The 21894-nt window shown below is 40.9% G+C and overlaps 1 protein-coding gene across 1 annotated transcript in view; it reads left to right on the plus strand.

The window, feature by feature from the left end:
• lamc3 (laminin, gamma 3) overlaps positions 1 to 21894 on the plus strand; it is a 128896-nt gene that overhangs the window by 18438 nt on the left and 88564 nt on the right. The window contains exons 3-4 of the mRNA XM_074617126.1: positions 8409 to 8539; positions 12290 to 12456. Coding sequence (XP_074473227.1) covers positions 8409 to 8539; positions 12290 to 12456 — 298 coding nt within the window. The remainder of the gene's footprint in view (positions 1 to 8408; positions 8540 to 12289; positions 12457 to 21894) is intronic.

A 21894-nucleotide genomic window follows, 5' to 3' on the forward strand; every position in this document is an offset into this window, starting at 1 on the left:
AATAGACATACGGGTGGGTGGGTGATCAGTAAGGAGGCCATAGTTACATTAAAACCTGGCTACTAATGCTGTTGTTGGCTGCATTTCAGTATGCTTTGGATGACATCGACCCACTGATTATAAAGCTGTGGGGGATCAATATAAGCCAAGAATACATAGATTGGGTGGCAAATCTCTCAACAGACCTGCCAAACAGCCCTTCTCCTTCACTCCACCTTCCCTCTCTGACTTCCTCTAGACAACACAGAGAGGAGTCCTAATTGACTGTGATCTGTTCTCCCATTAGAATAAAAGGCGGATCAATTGCACCATTTCTTTCATTAAATCTCTGATTCCCCTTCTATTTTAAGGGTGATGGGACAGATGGGTGTAGTGAGCAAAGGCAAAAACACATCAGCCATCCTATTTGATGCATAAACAAAGCTGGTGGAACGTAAAATAATATTTTCTTTTCCATGCGGTGAATCATCAAAAGAAAAGGCTGGTGGGGCGTTCTCTTCTTTAATGGTGACATACTGGTTCCCACTTGAGCTACAAATACTAGAAAAAAACAAGAACAAAATGGGAAACTTAACACAAGGGCAGCGGTTGAGAGCAGCACTTGAAAATATAATTCCCACAACAGCACTATTTCTTGAATATAAGATGAAGGGCGTAAAAAGGCAACAGAGAGGGAAAAGCATGTGAGGTTATAATAGCTATTGGTTTTAAACAATAAATACAAACCCTTACACAAATCCAAAAAGCTACTTTTTTTCTGTAGTGTAAATCACGACGGCATATTGGGGCCATTGTAGGTAAAAATAATAATAATCACAGAGCCAGGGAAGGGGGATAATATTTTGAGAAAAAACTCTGACTATCCAAGATTAAAGACATAAATTTATGAAAAAAAAACACAAACTTGCCAGATTATAAAGTCATAAAATTACTATGCCACTTACGCTATAATATATAATGTATACAGTATATATATATAAAATATATTTTGCACTCTGATGCTTACGTTTCTCCAGTGTTTAATGGTTGAAAAGTATGATGATGTTGATCCAACATTGCAAAGTGAAGCGATGTGATTCCTTAACAATAATATTTGCTGAGTTCCCCTCCTAAATTTATGACTTTATAATCTAGCGAATTTGTAATTTTTTTTTCTTGTAAATTTGCCACTTTAATCTCGGAATATTACCCTCTTACGGCTTGGTCATTTTCGGCCCAAATACGGCGTCATAGTAAATAGTGATGAGTTTATATTATGGGTAATCCCTCAGTATCATGCATATTAGTGCATACAGTGTGTTGATCAGTTGTCCAGATTTTAGTTTCCATATGAACGCCTGTTTGTTCCCATGTAGACCTGTCCAGTTGGTCCCAGATAGTGTCACCACAGCACTGCAGGCTGCTCTGCTATGCAGCATTTTTAGCTGCAGGGTTTTCAGGGTGCTGTCCTTTCCTGAACCCTTGCTGCTGACCTTGTGTGACCATAAGGGGTCTTTGGTGAAGCCCACCTAAACCGGTCTGTCAGGGGGCAATGTGACGCACTTCTGTCCACTCTGCTGTCAATACCAGCTTTCTGTAGAACTGTGTGATTCTCTGGCTTTTCCTCCAGTGCCACCAGCAGGTCAAAGTTCAAATTTGTCCATTTGTCCTTTGGTTTATGCACAAACGTGCTAAATTATGCCGTCAGCCTCAGCTGTACTTTCTGTTTACTGAGAATTAGTGAATGTTAGCACACTACAGGCTAAACTAAATTGGTGAATCTAGTAAATATTACCTGCTTTACATCAGCATGTTGGCAATGTCATTGTCAGCACGTTAATATGCTGATGTTAGCGTTTAGCTCAGAGCACCCCTGTGCCTAAGTACAGCCTCACAGAGCCGCCAGCATTGCTGTAGACTCTCGTTGAAAACAAGAAAACACATCGTGATGTTGTCCTTAATTATGTCCCAGTCTCAATATGTTTTTGTAAATCCTATTATTATGTTATTCCACATAGCAAGTGTGCATCTGTTGTCATCTATGAGTCTGGCAATCTTGCTAAATAGCACAGTGGCAGCAATCACGCTCCCTGATTACTCTGTAATATCCTGCGGCTAGGTGTCGGGGATTGAACTCTTGTGTTCCTCAGAATGCAAACCCAGAAGAGCTCTTTCACAAGCGGAAGAGAAGTAGGAAAAATTTCGTGATTGTAGTCACTGCTAAGTCTCTGTGAAAACACGTCTATAAAACAAACCTCAGTCTCTGATTTTGTGAATGCCGTTGCTCAGGCTCAATGTGTTTTTCATAAAGCTGATGTAATCAGAGTAAATGCCCCGAGCACTTATAGCCCACTTTTTTCAGCATTGTTTGTAGCAATATTGCATTCTATAGACATGAGCAGCGATCCAGCTAATGCGGTAAAATCATACCCCGGAGGTAGAAAAGAGGCCATAGCCTATACCATATTGTGTCCGTCTGACTGTCACCGTAGACCGTAGAAAAGGGACGCATTTAAAATTCAAGCATTAATGAGCAGTCTTGAATAAGTATTGATGTGTAGTTGCACATAAAGAACATTAAATCGGGGTTGTAAAAAAGCCACTTCTCTGATAAACATACGTTTCAAAATGCTTCGCGGCAGATAATAGTGTGGACGGATCACAATTTCTATTCCTAGAAGTCACATTTTTCAATTGGCTTTTCTTGCAATGAGATAAAGATTGCCCATTTGTGTCAGGGGTTAAAATAACAGTCTTTACATACAGATTGTCAACAGAGCATAAAATGATCCTTGTTCCTCTCTGTGGCATGTCAGTGTGCCATTTCCTCTGCATATGGCTCATACAGAACCATGCATATTTCATGAGGCTTAAAACAGGAATTGCATCCTGCCTGTTTTATTAGCATTTTAATCCCCTTGCAGATTTAACGCTTGTGCCTCAGTCTGAGGAGCGCGTAGTTTCAATATAGAGACTTCACACGCTTCATCTGCTGCTTTTAAAATATATCTCCTTGTCATTTTGAGAGGTCAGAGCAAAATTACAGTGGAAAAAACCCATCTGGTGACACTTAAACACACAGGTGTCTCATGTATATGTTATCTACATAAATATAGTGTTCTGTGTTGTACCAGTGATCTAATGTGTTGTGTTTTCATTGCCAAATGATTTTAATTTGGAATAAACACTCACCTTGTAACACGGCATTTAGATGTTTTCTCTAGTAATGGCTTACTTCAAAGAGGGCTCTGTTGTCAAGTTTGTAAAGCTCTCTTTTTTTTCAATAATCACGCAGAAGATGAAAGCTGCTTTCTGAATTCTAATTTAATTTGTTCAGTCATCCATTAAAACGGTTTGTCTGTCTCTCCTGCCACCAGTCCAACTTCTCTCTGTCTCCCTCTCTCTAGAAAGCTGTGTAGCAAATTGGAGATCCGGCATTGAATGACAATGAGTGTAAGGGGAAAAATACATATTGAGGCCACAGTGAACTTAAGCAATTAAATTAAAAAGTTATTAACTTTGGAATGAGGGACACTGCTCTCTTTCCCGTCACTGCCTGCAGCCAGAGGTTTTAGAGTTCAATGAAACAGACTGAAAGAGAAAGAGGGGAGAAGGGAGAAGGGCGAAGGGAAGGAGACAGGCATGTAAAGGGAAAAAGAGGTAGTGACAGACGGGGAAGAGACAAGAGAGACTTTAGAGGTGAGGGTGAAGGTTGTGAGCCCCGGAGCAGAGATGTCCTCTAAAAACTCTTTGACATCGTCAGCTAAGTTGCCGTGCGCGGTCTTGTACATGTCTATGTGCGTGTGCACCTGCTCGTTTCGTCATTAGACCATTATTGTCTTAAGCAAAGGACTGGCTCATTGCCACTCTCAACGCTTCAGCCTATCCCTAAGTCAGCATCATTGTAGCATTGTGAGCCTAAATTCCAAGGGAGTGAGAATCAAAGTTAATTAAGCTTTTGCTGTGGTTTGCACAAATAATACGTTATGGGCTGACTACTAATTAACCCTAAGAAACTGCTTCCTTTCAGTGCAGTATGTGATATTTGGAACTTATGTCTGCTTTTGCTTACCCAGTTAGCACTGTTCTACCAAGCATAACTAATAACTCCTCCATATGATAATGGTCAATGATATATGTAAGAGAGTAAGCTTTTATGCTGTTTAAGAACTTTAAAATGCTAACAATGCATTTAAAACATCTGATCATCGTTTTAAAGCATGAGAGCTGGATGTCGGACGCAATAGCAATGCAGCAGCAGTAGCAGTGTTCAGAATGGCCCCCTCATTAATAGAGGAGGGGATCTCATGCATTTTAACATTAATGATCATCAGCTGTGCTAATCATTTATTTAATAATTTAACAAAAGGTCAGGTCATGTCCATTATGTCCTTCCCTTGTTATTTATTGGAAGCATTGAATTCAAGTCGAGATGTGATCACATCCCATAGCTTCGAGACAGTCCGAATACATGAAAACAACAAGATAAATATCCCAGTGGGGGGCACTTATAACAGATTCACATTCAGGGGCCAGATCACAAAGAGTGGCTTGCACCATGAATTGCGCATCATTTGCATCTGTGTTTGCCCCGTCTCAAGGTCTGATTCACAAAATATATTGCGCTAATGATATTAACATGCCCATAGAGGTTTGTCGCTTAGTGCAATTTGTCCTTTATTTGCGTCTGATTGCAGTTGTCCATTTGGCAAAGTATAAATGCGTTTGAGGCCAATGTGTGGGTTGTGAGTGGTGAGAGTCAGCCTGAGCCGGGGGTCTTCTTGTCAGGGAGGGTTGGCCAGAGTTACACTTCCATCCAAACCTCCCAAAGACAATTAAGGGCCGTTCACATGCCACGTCTAAAACACGTGAGATGCCAGCCGTGATGCTTTCATCCTTTTATCCAAGGTGCTTGGGAGGTTGCGCTACTGTCGCGCCTGCTGTTACTAAGCAACCATAACCTGCGTGCTGCGATGATGATAAAGTTGCGGTAACTTAGCAGTAAAAGTCTCACTGACTAAACTAAACAAAGTCAAAACAAAGATAAATGGATTTCCAGCACTGTAAATCCCTCACAGTAACGTTACTGCTGAATGTGTCTGTGTCAGTTTGGACCTTTGAACCGGATGTTGTGACGTTCTCGGACGGAAAGGGTGAAGCCAGTAAAATAGTCCTGTTGGACAGATCATAAAGCTCTGGGTAGCCCTGAACGTGATTAACTTCTCCTCCAGATATTTACTGTAGACTGATATTTATGGAAAAAATGATTGGGTTATTCCTCGTCACATGACATTATCTCGAAGCGTAGCCGTTGCCAACAATGGATGTCAGCGCTCAAAAAATGCGGCATGTGAACGGCCCCTAAGAGACAGGAAAGGGAAACGTGAGCCCAGGATTGGCCCAGGAATAAAAATGTTGTTTATTCTTTTATATCATGATAAAGAAATCTATTACTCACAAAAGAAATTCTCTCAGCATACTGCCCTTCGTTTTCCACAGCGTAGTTTCTATCATCTATCATACTGCTACCTATCTCTATTTGCATGGCCTTTATGTAATTCCTTCACTGATTGAAAACCTCACTTCTTGTTATTAGAAGACATCATGCTTATTTCACTATAAGCAAAGTAGACAAGGTAGAAAAGATGAGTAATCAAAGAGAATTTATATTTAATCAGCATGGTGCACAGGGCGAGAATCGTTTCCTATCCCCTGTGTATTCTCTTGTTTTGGTCTGACCTTTTGTTTCTATTGGAAAGTTAAACCATAATTTCTTTTATTTATTCCCTCTCTATTTTCTCAACCTTACCGCCCCTTGTTTTACCTTAATTTGTTACCTTGCAGCTGAGTTTACCATCTCAAACCCCACCAAAACCATGTCATGTCCAGGTAGTGTAAAACAAAATGAAGAATGTGCATCTGTTTTCCCAGGCAACTGCGGTGCAACAGGGTCATTCAGTGTCTTCCAAACCCCATTAGCCAGTAGAGCCATGTCAAGCAGGGGCAAAGTCGATAAGCGAGGGCCGGAAACAATAGCACAGTCAGCCAACTGCACTCAATTCTGCAACACTGTAGTTACGGATACTACAAAATAACAGCTCTATAGCCTTCAACAGGCTGCTGAGACTCAGAACTGTCTGGAAATCCTGAAGTGCACTCCAGCTAACGTAAGAGTGTAGAGATAAGGCTGGCATAGGGAGGGAAAGGAAAAATAAAGAGACACGGTATAGGTAAAGCCAGAGGGCATTTCAGGTAAGAACACTAAAGGTGGGATGAGTTACGACTGCAGAAATGTTCCTTGCTTTAAAATGACCTGTTAATTAGAGATGTTATACGCGGTGCCACTGAGTACACCGAACTCCACTCTGAAAAGACTTCTTTTCAGTGATAAAGTGAATTCACCGACTGACACACAGGTTGCACTGAAGTCCAGTAGTCATGTTGACACCATCCACACAAGGGTTGAACCAATCAGGAACACATGTGTAGCATATTCACACCAGATGTTCCAGTAATAGGCTATGACCTCCTGATGCCCCAGCAGTGCGTCTCTCGGGACTGCAGGCACGGACCAAGCAGGTGGTCTGAATCCCAAGACCCTTTCCTTTGAAACGGGAGGATGGTGGTCGTGCTGACAGATGAAGAAAGCCCCAAAGAAGCAGCTCTTTTAAAGAGAACTTAGTTCTAAACTTTTACTGCCGTGCTTCACTTGCTGGACAAAGAGTCATGTTTTTTTACATGGTAATGACTATGAAGCTAAAGAATGAAAACATTTTACATTATCTCAATGCTCATTAGGTGCAGATTCTGCTGAGGCACTGTAGCTTAAAGGACTAGACCAGCTATTCCTGTGCTTTTTAGTCTATGAATTATCCTGTAAGCTTTTAGACTGACTTAATAACTACTGTACATTGGTTTCTGTCCTCTTCTCTACAGCATTTAAAACTTGCTTGAGATTAATAATACAGACAATTTGACTGCCTTTGATGTTATCATTTCATGAAACCAAAGTATTAGACAAATTTAAATTTTGACCTGATGGTGGCGCTAGGCGAAAAACCAGGGGATCACCAAGGTGTTTAGAATTCATCCTCTGGGCTCCATGGATATCTATACCTAATTTCATGAAAATACATCCAACAGTTGTCAACATATTTTACTAAAAGCATGCTAGTGGCGCTAGAGGTAAAGTCAGGGGATCAAAGTCTGTAAGAGTCATGGTGAATAGGGCTGAAAAAAAGGTATGAATAGTCTAATCGTCGATTGTAATAACAGAGTTGTGATTGGGGTACAGAGCTACTAGGGAACATGAATGTCTGTATAACATCTTCTGGAGCCCTGCTGCTAGCCTGGTAAAGCTATGGTATGGTATATAGGGTACGCTTAACATACAAGGTAAAGTATACATGATTTGGAAAGTATACACAATTGAAGTTTTTACTACTTAGGCTGAAATAGGCAAAACCCAGTCGTATCCAGTAGGTGCCATCTGAAGGGCTTTAGCACTACAAAGACCAGCTGTAATGCCTGAAGAACACATGAATGAATGAAGTCATCACACGTGTTTTTAGTCTGAGGCCCAGCCGCTCCAGTCTCCTTCTCTCCCATTGCCACACTTCAAAGTCAACCTCTGGAGAAGCTTCACAACACGTACAGCATTATGGGCTTTTTCAGGACTGCCACAGAGTCCCAAACCAGCCAAGAAACAGACAGAAAGTTTCTCTTCAGCTATTTGTTTTAAAGTTGCTTCTGTTCACGAGTAAGAGATTCCTCATGTCATTTGTTCTCCCTTTACCTGGCCTCACTTTTATCTTCCACCCCAGTATTGCACTTCCCGTTTGCTTTTTCTCTGTTTGTGTTATTCCTCTTCACTTTCTTCTCCCACTCTTGCTTCATCCCGTCTTTACCTTTGCAGTGGGCTCAAACAGAGGAGCTTAAATCATATCAGGGATGGGAGCTTTGCCACGCGCCATCCATTATACTGAAGTGGTGCTGCAGCGTTGTCTCTTTTCTCAGGCTTTTTTTTCGGATTTGGGCTTTTGTCTCCATTAATCCCCTTCTGTCTTCACTCCTCTTTCTGACATTAACTCAATTTCCTACACCATACTCATTATCTCCCCATTACATCTGCTCTCTCCCCTGCCATTACACAGTCACCCCTTGATCCACCAACTCTCCATTTCGGACTTCTCCTTTTCTTTGCTCTGTCAACTTTGGCTGTCTCACATATCCTCGCACCTCTTGCCTCTCTCAACTAAAGCCCAGTTTGTGTTTTTCCTCTTCTTACTTCATGTCTGCTTTCTTCTGCCTCCAAGAGCGGCAGCAGCCAACACACTGACTGAAGTGGATGACATCAAATGGTGTTTCTTTGTAACATCCTTCTCACCCTGTTGGTCCTTTCTTCTTCCCTACCTGTTTTTCTTTTCCAGGAATGGGTGACCGCCACTGACCTGCTCATCTCTTTGGACCGGCTGAACACCTTTGGAGATGAGTTCTTCAAGGACGCTAAAGTGTTGCGCTCGTACTTCTATGCCATCTCTGATTTCTCTGTGGGCGGCAGGTAAGAGACACCAGAAAATGTGCCATCCAGGATAATGTCATCCTGAATAACCAACACTCTATCTGAAATGTTAGAAAATGTTTGACTTTAGAGTTTAACCTTGAGCTTGGTCCCATGGAACTGTGGTTAAGCCAGAGGCCAAATGAAAACTCAAAAGCTCTGTGGTTTCCAAATGTATTTTCTTTGTGCCATGGTGTTTTTTTGCTTAAATAATTTTGAATTACCAGCTTCCAGCTATTTGAAACATAATGGAACACAAACCCCGTCTATTACAAAACACATTTATATAATACTAATTGGCTTTGCCAAATATGATTTGGAGGAAACACAACTGGTGCCTGAGGAGGTAGAGGTGGGTGGTTGGGCATACAAAGACAGATTTTGAGGCCAGACCCCATGCAGGGTTCATGTCCTCTATCTCACACAGTGTTGGAATTAGGCTCGTAAAACAACCGGTTAAGCTTCGGAAAGATTATAGTTTTGGTTAAAAATTCCCCTTTAGTTTACGGCAGTGCGCTCTCGCCCCTCCCGGTGGGTCGGGGACGGGCGCTGGTGTGGGAGGATCCCCTCCTGGGACCTCTCCCAGGTGCTGGCTGTCCCTCACCGGCCGCATTTCATCTGTGGCGGTGCGCCGCGACCGGCTCTAGGTCGGCTTGGAAAGGCCCAGGGTGATGGTGGCTCGCGGCTCGAAGGTGGACTTAGTGCTTGTTGTGTCCTCTCTCCCAGCGAGGAGCGACGGGCCCCCTGCTCCCGGAGTGACTGTCAACCGGAGCGAACTGTCCTCAGTGCGTCAGGGGTCTGCGGCGGTGTACAACCAACCGGCCCCGTCTTAAAACACAGACCCTGTCTCATTCAGCACGCTCTGTGAATTCATATTAGGGATGTTAATAATTAACCGTTAAACCATTAACCCACATTAATCATTTTAACCGATTAACGCTATCGGTTAAAACGGTTAAAAGAAATGTTAATAATTAATTAAAAAGCTGAGCAGCTCGTCACTTTAAGGAGAAAAGCTGGTCCACCTTAACAGCCCACCTTAAGAGGCGGAGCCAGAGTTGCAGAATACAGGAAGTCGTCTTCGGTCTCCGGCTCGCTTGAGCGGAGTGGAGGAGTTGTAGTTTCATAGCATTTATTCACCGACAAATAAACTATCAACCGCCAACACACACACACACACGGTCTGTAAGGAACTCACTAAAGTTACTCAGACTACGTGTGCGGCGGCGAGCACGAAGCCTCCGGCAATGCTAGAGCTGCTAACGTAGCACAAACACACACACTGTTTGTTGGTCACTCGCTAAAGTTACACCGGGCAGACACACAGCTGACAACCTGCTAAACTAAACTAAATGTGCGGTGGAGACTTTTACTGGGAACGTGACTGCATGTCCGCGACACTACACGCTAAGTTAACACTCCCGGACGGTGAACTGGAGACAGTGAACGCAGCATCGTAGCTGCTAAGTTAACACTCCCAGACGGTGAACTGGAGACAGTGAACGCAGCATCGTAGCTGCTAAGTTAACACTCCCAGACGGTGAACTGGAGACAGTGAACGCAGCATCGTAGCTGCTAAGTTAACACTCCCGGACGGTGAACTGGAGACAGTGAACGCAGCATCGTAGCTGCTAAATTAACGCTCCCGGACGGTGAACTGGAGACAGTGAACGCAGCATCGGAGTTGCTACGTTAACACTCCCAGACGGTGAACTGGAGACAGTGAACGCAGCATCGGAGCTGCTAAGTTAGCCGTTAACAGTTGTCTGTTGTGCTCATACACTGCAGCTGGCGCGAGGCACAAATCTCATCGGTTAACGGTTAATAATCGGTTAACGAGGGTCGGTTATCGATTAAGAACAATTTTCAAAATTAGCATCCCTAATTCAAATGCATTCATATCTATACAACCGAGTTCTTCATAGATCTGGCCTCTTAATTTCACTGTCAAAGTGCGCCAGATTGATGCTGGTGTTTCTAAATGAATGATGTTTCCAAAGTCAGTGAGTAATCGTGTTAAATAATCATGATTTCAATATTGACCAAAATAATTATGATTACGATTTTTGCCATAATTGAGCAGCCCTACATTCATATGAACGTTTTGCTTTTGCAGTGAATAGTTTGCAGATATTCTTAAAATAAAATGTCCTTCTTGAGTTTGTAATAACATTATCCCAGCAGCGTTACCTTTCCTTCAAAAGAGAATTGAATTCACACATGTTGTATATGAACATTAGAGGTGGCAGGGTTCTGAAACACATGGATACTGTATGTGTTCAACGCAATCTGCACCTCATCCTGAAATGCTGTTTGCAAAACTGATAAAAAAACAAAACAGCTTGCTGTCTGTCAAGTTGCCATCAGATGAGAGTAAACCAAGATAATCTTCCATCCTGCTCCCACTTCTTTTGGTTTATTACTCAAAGTAATGAGAGAGGACGTGGTGCCAAGGACCAGGCTGCACCTTGGCGCTTCAGATAGAAGTAGACGATTAAGTAGTTGAGATGAAGCCTTCAGACGGAATATAAATTTGATCTGACACATGTCATAAACAGTTAGGATCACTGCAGACAGGACAAATTACCCACCAATGCCACAACACCTGGGGGAGAGACCCACGTGACAACATGTTAGCCTTGTGCTTTCTGTATGAGTACACATGCCTTTACACCTCAGTGCTACACCTTGCCAAGTCGGCCAGTCCTACTCACAGATGCTGTAAAGGACTCTGTGTGATTTATACAGAATGTCAATGCAACCATAACCCAAGGTGAACTGCTAGGAAAATAAATGTGCACGAACTGCGGTGGCCTCAATCCACATGAAAAGTGCTGTTCATGCATCTTTTTATCTTGGAATAACACAAGGACTCAACATATTGCACATATTTTTTGAGCTGCACATATGCTGCCTGTACAGTTCAGGTCACCTCCCTCATATTATATTCAGTTAGAATTATCACCGAGCAGCTCACGTCTACTCCAGCAGAAAGATCTGATATGTGGATTGGAAGCACTTTGGAGTTACTAGGTTGTTGTCTGTCGTCTCAGCGACAACAGAAATAACTGGGTCTGAGCCTCAGGCAAGCACGCGTCTGGATCCGGGACAGCTGGCTAAATTTGACAGAGGCTGCCACTCAGCGACAAGTCCCTGTCCCCTATCACAGCCACTTGACAAAACCCGACGACGCTGCCAGGAAATATTACACACAGGAGGGCGTAGCTGCCACCGCGCTTCAGAGGAAATGATAGGCTTTCCAAATGCAGGGAAAAAGGAAATTAGCATATACTATGATAAGTGACTTAATAAATCCTCTTTATCTCAAGACTATTTAATTATCTACTTTTAGAAAGTAATTAAACATACACTTATTTGAAGATGGAACAGATAGGAAGCAAATATAGGCATGCGTGTACGTAAACAATTGACGCACTAATACTCACAGAGATACATGATTGATGCTGTGTCTTATGCTGTTGGACAGTGTGATCGTATTAGTACTGAGCACACAGTTGAAACCCCCACCTCATCTCAAGCCATGCTTATGCCCGTGAAAGATAATAGGAAGTGACAACTCCTTACGGTGGAAATACCTTCTCACTTTCCCCTCTCCTCTGCCTTCTACTCCATTCACTGTGTGCATAAGTACGTCTAGTCAGTGAGGAGAAGCAGAGAGAGAGAGAGAGAGTGTATAGGAAAAGTTGTACTTGCGTGTTTTACATAACTATCTGCCTGTGTTTCCCTCAGATGTAAGTGTAACGGTCACGCCAGCGAGTGCGTTGAGGGGGAACATCGGGGCCTGGTCTGTTCCTGCCAACATCACACGGTGGGAGACGACTGCCAGAGATGTCACCCCTTTTACCAGGACAGACCCTGGGCCAGGGCCACTGGGGACGCCGCCAACGAGTGTCTGAGTGAGTAGCCTGCTTCTGTTCCTCATCACAAACCCACCGGCTGCAACCGCTCGTGCAGCTTTTGCATTTGCTGCATGAGCGAGTAGATACTGACGATCAGTGTGGCAATCAAGTATTCATAGAAATTGAAATTCATTGATTCTTATTATGCTGTAAATTGGTATGTTATTATGTTGAACCCAGCTTCATACAACATTTAACTATTTATCTGCCACCACATCTGTATTACCACTTTTTATCACTTCAGTCTCTATTGCCTTTATACATACACAAGTAAAATAAAAATAAAACACTGAAACTAAGAACTGCAAAGAGGAGGATACAGTTTACAACTAATGCAGCTTACAGTACTATCTGCTTATTAAAGCTTTTATACAATCATTTACATTATTGACAATAAAATTGCTTAGGGCCTTTCACAAGGCAACATTTAGTCTGTCTTAATCAAACTCAGGTGCGGTTCATTTGTGCAGTTGTGAACAAAGTACTTGTACTCTAGTGCGGACCATTACAACCGGTCCGAGACTGCTGGCAAAGGTGGTCTCGGACTGTTTCCAAGTGAATTGAAACGCAGGCTGCCTGTGTGGGCATTTGTTGAGATAAAAGACAGGTTAACATGAGTAGGAGAGGACTGACCTGGACTTCTAGTGAAGTCCCATGTTTGCTTGACATCTGGGCCGAAGAGAACACACAGAATACGCTAAATAAAGTCCACAAAAATAGTGACATTTATCAAGTAATTGGAGATAAACTGGAGCAGAAGGGATTCATGTGCACAGCAGATCAGAGCAGAGTCAAAGTGAAAAAATGTGGACAGCAGTATATCAAAGTGCATAGAAGTGGCAGCTCTCGAGACCAAATAGCGAAAATCACTCTTTTATTTACGCCCCTCAGGAAATTAATTTATTATTTGATCAGCTTTCATTTGTGTGCTGTGAAACCGACCAGACTAAATAGAAACAAAAGTATCAATTGCACTCTGATTCGCACTATAGCCAAACGGACTACAGCTTGTGAAAGCGCTCTTAAAGCATAAGTCATTTTTCCATGACAAATATTTCCTGTACTATATCCAACCACTGTCTAAGTCTACGTGGGTCCGTTAGCAGCCACTTTCTTGTAATGGGCCTTTCTACCAGCTGTGAGTAGGATTTTGACCAAGTCATTATCTTCCTTCAGCACCACTTTAGTTATATTGTCCAGGTATAAAATGGAACACTTCTTGGAGATTATATACCTCATTCAATACTGAATCCACTCTGTCCCAGAATGGCTCTATTTTTGGGCAACTGCAGAAGATATGTGCATGATTTGCATCCGTATGGCCACATTGCCTCCAACATGTTTGTTGTGTCAGAATCTGTTTTCTTTTTATGTTAGGCATAATAAAGAAACAGATTACATTTTTCCAATTATATTCTCTCCATTTAAGTGAATTAGTGGATGTCTGTAGTGCTACACACATATGATCCCATTCTTCCTCTGATATCGTGATGTTCAATTCCTTTTTTAACTTTTACATAAATGTAGTTTTAGCCTGACATTCCATTAAACTATGATAAAGTTTAGAAATAATCCTCAGTGTTTTTTGATGATATTCATTGACCATCACTTCTCCTGCTGGATTCTTTTCTTCTGGTGCCTCCCTTTGTACTTTTATGTGTTGTAATATTATCTCAATTGAAGATATCTAAATAAGTCTTGATTCCTAAGTGCAAATCTATCCTTATCCTGGTATTGAAATCTTCTTAGTTGTCTGTTTTAAATAACAGTACAAAATGCAGTCATTCCTTTTTTCATCCACTCTTTAAATGTTGAATCATACATCCCTGGTTTAAATTCATAACCAAAGCTTTCCATTTACACACTTTTTGTCCTTTTTTTCAATTTAAAGCAGCAGTGGGTAGAATATGATTAATAAAGTTATTTTTATAAAGCGGTCACTACATCCTGATAGTAGTACATGAGACAGGGAATCGGAAAAAAATCATGTTCCTCTGTCCTCCGGTGTCCTCCGGTGCTCCTAATGGCATCTGCAAGATTTTACAGACCGGAGGAAAACAACCAATCAGAGCTGATCTGGAGTCTGCCGTCTCTGAGCAGCTGTCAATCACTCACCAACTCCAATCAAACGGTCAAACCAGGCAGCGCTGATCAAATATGATTCAATATTCTGTTACTGTAATGCCTATTTCTCTCCTCAGATGTTGTCAGAATCATCTTGTAGTGTACTGTTTAGATGTAAAATGAGAAAGTGTGCTCCGGCTGGTGGGCGGTGCTTGGTATTTCCTCAACTGATCTCAACATGGCGGCTGGGTCACATACATTACAGTAACAGAATATGGATTCATTTTTGATCATTGCTCCCTAGTTTAGATTTCTAATGCAAATGTTGTTATTGGATCAATCATACACATGATAAGTCCAGTTACCGTTTTTTCTCCCAAATGTTTGGATGTGGTAGCCAGGGATATATGTCCCAATCTCTTTCCATCTAGCTGTAAAGATATCATCACACCAATTAATTAGTGGTCGAAGTTGGGCTGCATAGAAATTAGGGATGGAGCGGCCAGGTAAAAAGTCTGAACCGTTCGGTTCTCTAGTCTCGGTTCTCTAGTCACGTTTCTCTAGTCACGGTTCTCTAGTCACGATGCGGGTCGTGTATGAATTGTTCGGTTCATTTGAAATAAGTTATGAGGCCGATTGTGTATTTATTCGTTGAAATCAAGGCCTATTGAAGGAGGCCCGGACACGGGTGGACATGGGTCTATACGGGGTTTAACACATGTGCAGTATAACTGAAGCTGCGGTCGTGCGTTGCTATTGGCTCAATTTCAGCGAGTGCAGACCAGATTTTACTGCGCATGTGTTGATGAAGCGTGACCCAGCCCTACAGGAAATGGTAAGCAGACACTATAAAGTCCAGTTAGAGGATCCACCAGCATCGTTTGGCTCTGCTGTATGGGAGCATTACCGATTTAGTGCTACCATGAAAATGACGGAAAAAAGTGGTGGATAAAACGACGACTGTGTGAGCACTGTGCAACAGTTGTAGTTTATGCTAGCAGCAACACTCCTCCTTCTCCCCGCAGTATTTAAACAGCCTCTACATGCAGACTCAGACATTTAAACAGCCTCTACATGCAGACTCAGACAGGGCAAAAAACACAACTACAGCATCGGGGAGGTTTATAGTGAAAGATATGCAGCTTTATGGAGTCGTGGAGGACGCTGGATTTCAGCATATGATTAACGTAACATTACTTGAGCCGCGCTCTGCACTTATAAGCAACACAGTAATTCCAGCAGCACAATCCCTGTAATGTGTTTTATATTTATTTGTTATTTCTAAATAACACAGTGGCACAGAAATCAAACCGTACTCCTCCAAATACTGCACTTTGTGAGTGGAAAAACAAATCTTTCAATTAAGAGCTGACAATCAGGGAATTGAGACATAATTTTTTTAGTATGGTTCTGGTTGAGCTTATACTTCAATTTATGTTAATGACCTTAGTTTATAATTACATCATATTTATATGAAAATAACAAAGCTGCATTTTTTGTTTGCACTAATTACTGTAGAAGACCTATTCTTTCAATTAAGATTTGAAAATGAAGAAGAGTTTATGTTCCTTATGGAAGCCATACTGTTTTTAAGTAACACATTTGTTAACTTATTTTTGCCAAATAAATGAGAAGCATGTTGAAATCAGAACATGACCTCCTCGCTGTAACATAAATGTACTGAACTGAACTGAAAACCGTGACCCCATAACCGTGATATGAACCCAACCGTGAATTTTGTGAACCGTTCCACCCCTAATAGAAATACATCTTAAAATTTGGAAGTGCCATTCCACCCTTGGCAACTGCAGTGTAGTGTATCAGACTCTGGCTTTCTTCCCTCCCAAAATAAATAGATACAGATTTATCCCATTGTGTGAATTGTTTCAGTGGTTCCTCTATTGGCAGGGATTGCAATAAATACAGTAGCCTTGGTGAAATATTCATTTTCACCACATTTATCTTTGTGCTAAAATCTATTGGGTATGTGGACCATGTTTCTATATCCTCTCTTATGTTTTGGTTGATGCGATTATAATTGGCTCCATACAACGTTGAGATGCATAATTGAATAGGAGAATTTTAGTTTTTTAAATATTAGTTTTATATCATGCATACTAATCAAATTTCTCCATGATCCCCGTCATCCTTGGAAAGGAGGCGTTGACATCTGTGAAAAGGCCAATTCTACGTTCCCTATCCCTTATAGCTACTCCCCTCAGCTCCCTATCTTGACGGATCGCTTGGGCCAATTGGGTCAATGTGGATAACAAACAGGGTAGGGCTGAGACAACATCCCTGTCTCGTTCCTCTTCCTAAATCTCTCAGTTAATATATTCACCGTTACCCTTTAAGTAAGTTGCTGGTAAATTGCTTTAATACATCTTCAGTAACGCCAAATCTTTGTTTGATATAAGAATTCCCAATTAACCCTATCAAAGGCCTACTTTCCTTTTGAATCCTGTGTATAATATGTAGGGTTGTTCTGTCTAATACTGTTCTAGTTCTAAACCCAGTCTGGTCTTCATCATTTAAAACTGGCATTTCAACTATTCAAATTGTTTGGAAGTAATTGAAGTATATAACTTATTAGGGGTGGGGGAAATAATCGATACAGCATAGTATTGTGATATTTTGCGTGCAATATTGTATCGATACACAGACATCAAGTATTAACCTTTTATTACATAAACTCTGTCTTTCAGAGGTTGTAGCGGGCTCAGTCTGAGTGAAGATCACCTCTAGATATGTGAAAGAAAACTCAGAGCACGAGTTGAAACGGTATCTTATTAGATAAACTGCATAATTTGCTGATGAAAAACGGTCATACATTTCAATATATCGCAATATATCTTATCGCATATCGCAAAATGTTTAAAATTGCAATAAGATGGTATTGTGACTAAAGTATTGTGATAATATTGTATCGTTGGGCCTCTGGTGATTCCCACCTCTATAACGTATAGTCCACATTTATAATTGATATCGCTCTGTAGATATTACAGTTTTCCTTCTTTGTTTTCTTTGGGTATTAGTGTATGATCACCTCTTTCCATGACAGGAGTGTCTTGCCTTCTTTGATAATCTAATTAAAGGTTCTTGGGTTCTGACATGTTGTACCGAAAGCGTCGCTGCCTGGGGCCTTGTTAGTTTGCCATCTCTATCTTCCCAGGTATATGCTGTGATTGTCTTATTTGATATCTTTCCAATACAGGATAGCTCTAGTGTACTTAAACAAATCCTCATTGATTCCCCATCTATTGTAGATGTTCTCTATAATACTCCTGGAAGATATGTTCTATATCTATTGGCTCACCCTTCAATTTATGTGTACAGGGATCCTTCATTTTGTGAATGGTGTTGTCAGCCTGTTGTTTGCGTAGCCGCCGGGCACGTCATTTAGTGGATTTAGGGTCCAGCTCGTTATATGCCTGTTTTATGAATCCTGATTTTTTCTCCACCTCTTGACCCAATATCTTATACATTTGTCCCTCAAATCTTGTATTTCTTTATGCATCTTCTGGTCCTTGCTATTTCTAAATCCTTCAGATCGTAGATCTCCATCATAGCTCCAGCCAAACTGAATCTCCTGTCGTCACTTTTCAAGCAAAAACACACAGTAATGAAATGAAATTTGAATTGAATGTAATTAATTGATTTAAAAATGGCTGCATTGTAAAGGCTCATGGGAAGGTGTTTTCTGTGAATATTAGTATGTGTGAATACACATGCGTTGTTCGATGTGCACCATATGTTTGCAGGCATCGCCCCTTCAGAGCTTCTGTATGAATGAATTAGCATGAGTATTATCAGGTTTGGCTCATCACACCGTGCACGTTTACTGAATGCTGTTGTGGATGAATTGTAATTGGCTGAGGGATAAAAGCCATAAAGGAGAGTGGCTCACAAATTGTATTTGTTTTTTTGCTGAATTCTATTAAGCAGCAAGCTTGTTTTAATTACTCTTACTCTTGGTTCCAAGCAGATGGCGTCTTAAATAGAGTACAGCAACCAACTTAATCAATGCACTATATTAATAAATAAACACATGCCATATAAAAGAGACAGAATGTGGAAACAAAATACTGAATGCTCAATGTAATTGCACATCTCTATCTGGCCCAAAACTCATTTTGCTTTGGTTTGCCCCACCAACCTTTTATATTTCCCTGTCAGGCACCGGAACAGCAGCCGTACCATTCTCTACGCGATATAGTTTTATGTTCTGGTGATACACTAAATACACCAAGTGGTAAAATAGAACTATATATTTTATAACAAGCTTACAATCAGTAGAAATTAAGTTGTTTTTATGTTTCAAGACAAACTGAGATTGCAGAATGAGGATTATATAACATTTAGCTATAGATGAAAAGAAATTGCTTTATACAATTATCTCAAAATGTGTCTAATTTAGCATTTTCTGTTTGGCAAAATTTATCTTTCATATTGTGTCTCTACTTTTAAGATAATGAATTTTGCTGTGCTGTAAAAACTGCATGCAGTGTGTTATTTTGTCCATGTTTGTGACTACCAAGAGGTAAAACCCGCCCCTCTGACCTCCAGATCAGTGAATGTAAATGGGTTCTATGGGTACCCACGAGTCTCCCCTTTACAGACATGCCCACTTTATGACAATCACATGCAGTTTGGGGCAGGTCATAGTCAAGTCAGCACACTGACACACTGACAGCTGTTGTTGCCTGTTGGGCTGCAGTTTGCCATGTTATGATTGGAGCATATTGTTTTATGCTAAATGCAGTACCTGTGAGGGTTTCTGGATCAATATCTGTCATTGTTTTGTGTTGTTCATTGATTAACAATAATAAATATATACATACATTTACATAAAGCAGCATATTTGTCCACTCCCATGTTGATAAGAGGATTAAATACTTGACAAATCTCCCTTTAAGGTACATTTTGAACAGATCAAAAATGTGCGATTATTTTGTGATTAATCACGATTATCTATGGACAATCACGCTATTAATCGTGATTAAATATTCTGACACTTTTGGTCCTTATGTCTCTGCATTCACTGTGGAAATATCAGTGTTACCAGACTGTCTACCCAAGAAAAACAAGAGTCAGTCAAAGCCAATTTAAAGCTCATCTGTATATTTTGCACATCTTAACTTTGTTTTACATACCAATACAGTACACACAAAAACTAGAATAATCAAAACTGTAATTAATGTATTGAAGAATGTAAGTGTTATTATTGATATAATAGCAATTATTCTAAAGCTTTTATTCAAGCACAGTGCAGCAGCAATTGACAACAACAACAGAACCTGATGGAGATATAGTTAGTTATATAACACACTCATACCAATAAGAGTCAGCACCTAATTCACAAACACTTTGCAACATCCACTCCAATTATCGTTGCACCAAAAAGACATTCTGAAAGGTGGCGGTAAGTCAAAACGCAATTATGTTGGCTATTCACAATGAGTGCAATCGCTGCTGATAGAAACCGACAATTTCCTACAAATCTGGCAAAAATGTCAAGTGTCTCTTTCAAGCAATATTTGAGCAAATAGTCTTTTAGCGAGGAGAGTAAACTATAACAGACTCATGACCTTTTTGGGGCTTAGAAAACCATGAAACTCAAGACTAAGAAAATAACTATGATAAAACCTGAACTTTACAAAATAAACACAAAGTGACATTCAGTTAATAAAGTACTTAATCTCTGCATTGGTGTCTTTTTGCCTCTTTAACTCTTCAACTGTAAATCCTCTTTATCGTGCTCTTGTGGCACCGCATGCAGTAAACCTAACGTATTACTCACATTTGTAGTTATCTCATTTCAAATAAGCAGCCTCGTATCACATACAGGCATCCTGGAAAATCCAACTGCAGTACACTGTTAATAAAAAGAGTGTTTATCTCAGTCAGCGCACTGTGTGTTTGGATATTTGCACATGTATGCAAATCACATGAAACTCAGAGGTTCTGCATGTTGGAGCAAGATCAAATAATATAGTGTTCGGTGACAGACAATGTATAGTACATCAACCAGAATGCCTGAAATAGTAGAGAACAAGCACCATAATTTAAACATGTTAACCCCGCTGGCGACCCTTGGAGTGTGTGAGTATAATGCTTTGGTCAATTAGGCAAGTTAGCGTAGTCCTCCCACACACTATGACACAATGCCAACCTACTTTAGTGATGCAGTACGGTTCCGTCGTGTTTCTATTCCGTATCTATTTATTCCGTCTCCAGGCCACTAAATACAGCCGCATGTCAATTGCGGTTATTGTATTTTGAGATATTTACTGCTTCGGGTTTAGAACTTCTTTCAAAGAGCAAAAAGACGAACAGCAGTGACAATCATGCGCGATTATTCCAGCCATCTTTGCTATTGTTATTGTGTGAATAGTAGTAGCAGGTGGTAAATGGAAGCTCCATGGGGGCTGTTTATGTGAGTGTTTCAGTGTTATGTGAACATGTCCGAGTGTTTTTATTGGGAATTTCACTCTCATTCGAGGTTGTTTATTAAAACTTGGTATTGGACTGCTGATTTGTTTTTGCTCGCTGTTTGCATTGTGGTCTTAAAATAGGTGTGGAGAAATATGCAGAGGCTTGGTTGTTTGTGTGTGCGTGCGTGTTTATGTTGTGCGTATCGGGGGGTGAAATGGGATGTCATTATCATCAAGATTCTCCCCCTCTGAGACCGAAATCATTTATAGCCCGAGCAGGTTGCTGCGGGTCTTCATGATTTCTGTTGTTTGTTTGATGCTGTCATCGGCTTAGCCTGAGGCTGTTCCAGTAAGAAGACACTTTAAAGCCTTTTCTTGCCACTGATTTAGGTTTGAAGGCTGTAGTTCTAGCTGGGAGACTGTGATCATTTTTTGGAATAGCAATAGTACACTCATAATAGTGCAGATCCTTATCGTTTAAGCCCTCTGGTAGTATTACTAGTGTGAAATATGATATATATATAATAAATGTAAGATTTAAGCCGAAAATCTGGTTTAATCTCCTCTTGTATTTTCGTTTTGGCTTCTTGTGTTCTCTTTGTGAACTCGTATTCTAGCTATTATTTTAGGACAATACAAAAAAAACCCAACTATGATCTACTACTGAACCCCAAATGCTTCTGCACAAAACAGACATTTTGTTAGATACACAGTACTCCCATTTACAGACAATCAAGCAGCAGGTATAGAAAACTAACTGCCCAAATGTCATGATAACGTGGTTAGCTCTACCAGTAATGACAAAATGACCTGTGTGTGTCCCAAACCACCACCGGTTAAAAGCACAGAGAGTCCCCCTCACGCAGGTAATGTTAGCATACAGGAAACTCCTGCTGTTGGCCTGCTGCACAAGAGCACAGCGTTAGGAGCACATCTC

This window comes from Sebastes fasciatus, chromosome 19 (genome assembly GCF_043250625.1).
Source record: "Sebastes fasciatus isolate fSebFas1 chromosome 19, fSebFas1.pri, whole genome shotgun sequence".
Taxonomy (NCBI): Eukaryota; Metazoa; Chordata; class Actinopteri; order Perciformes; family Sebastidae; genus Sebastes; species Sebastes fasciatus.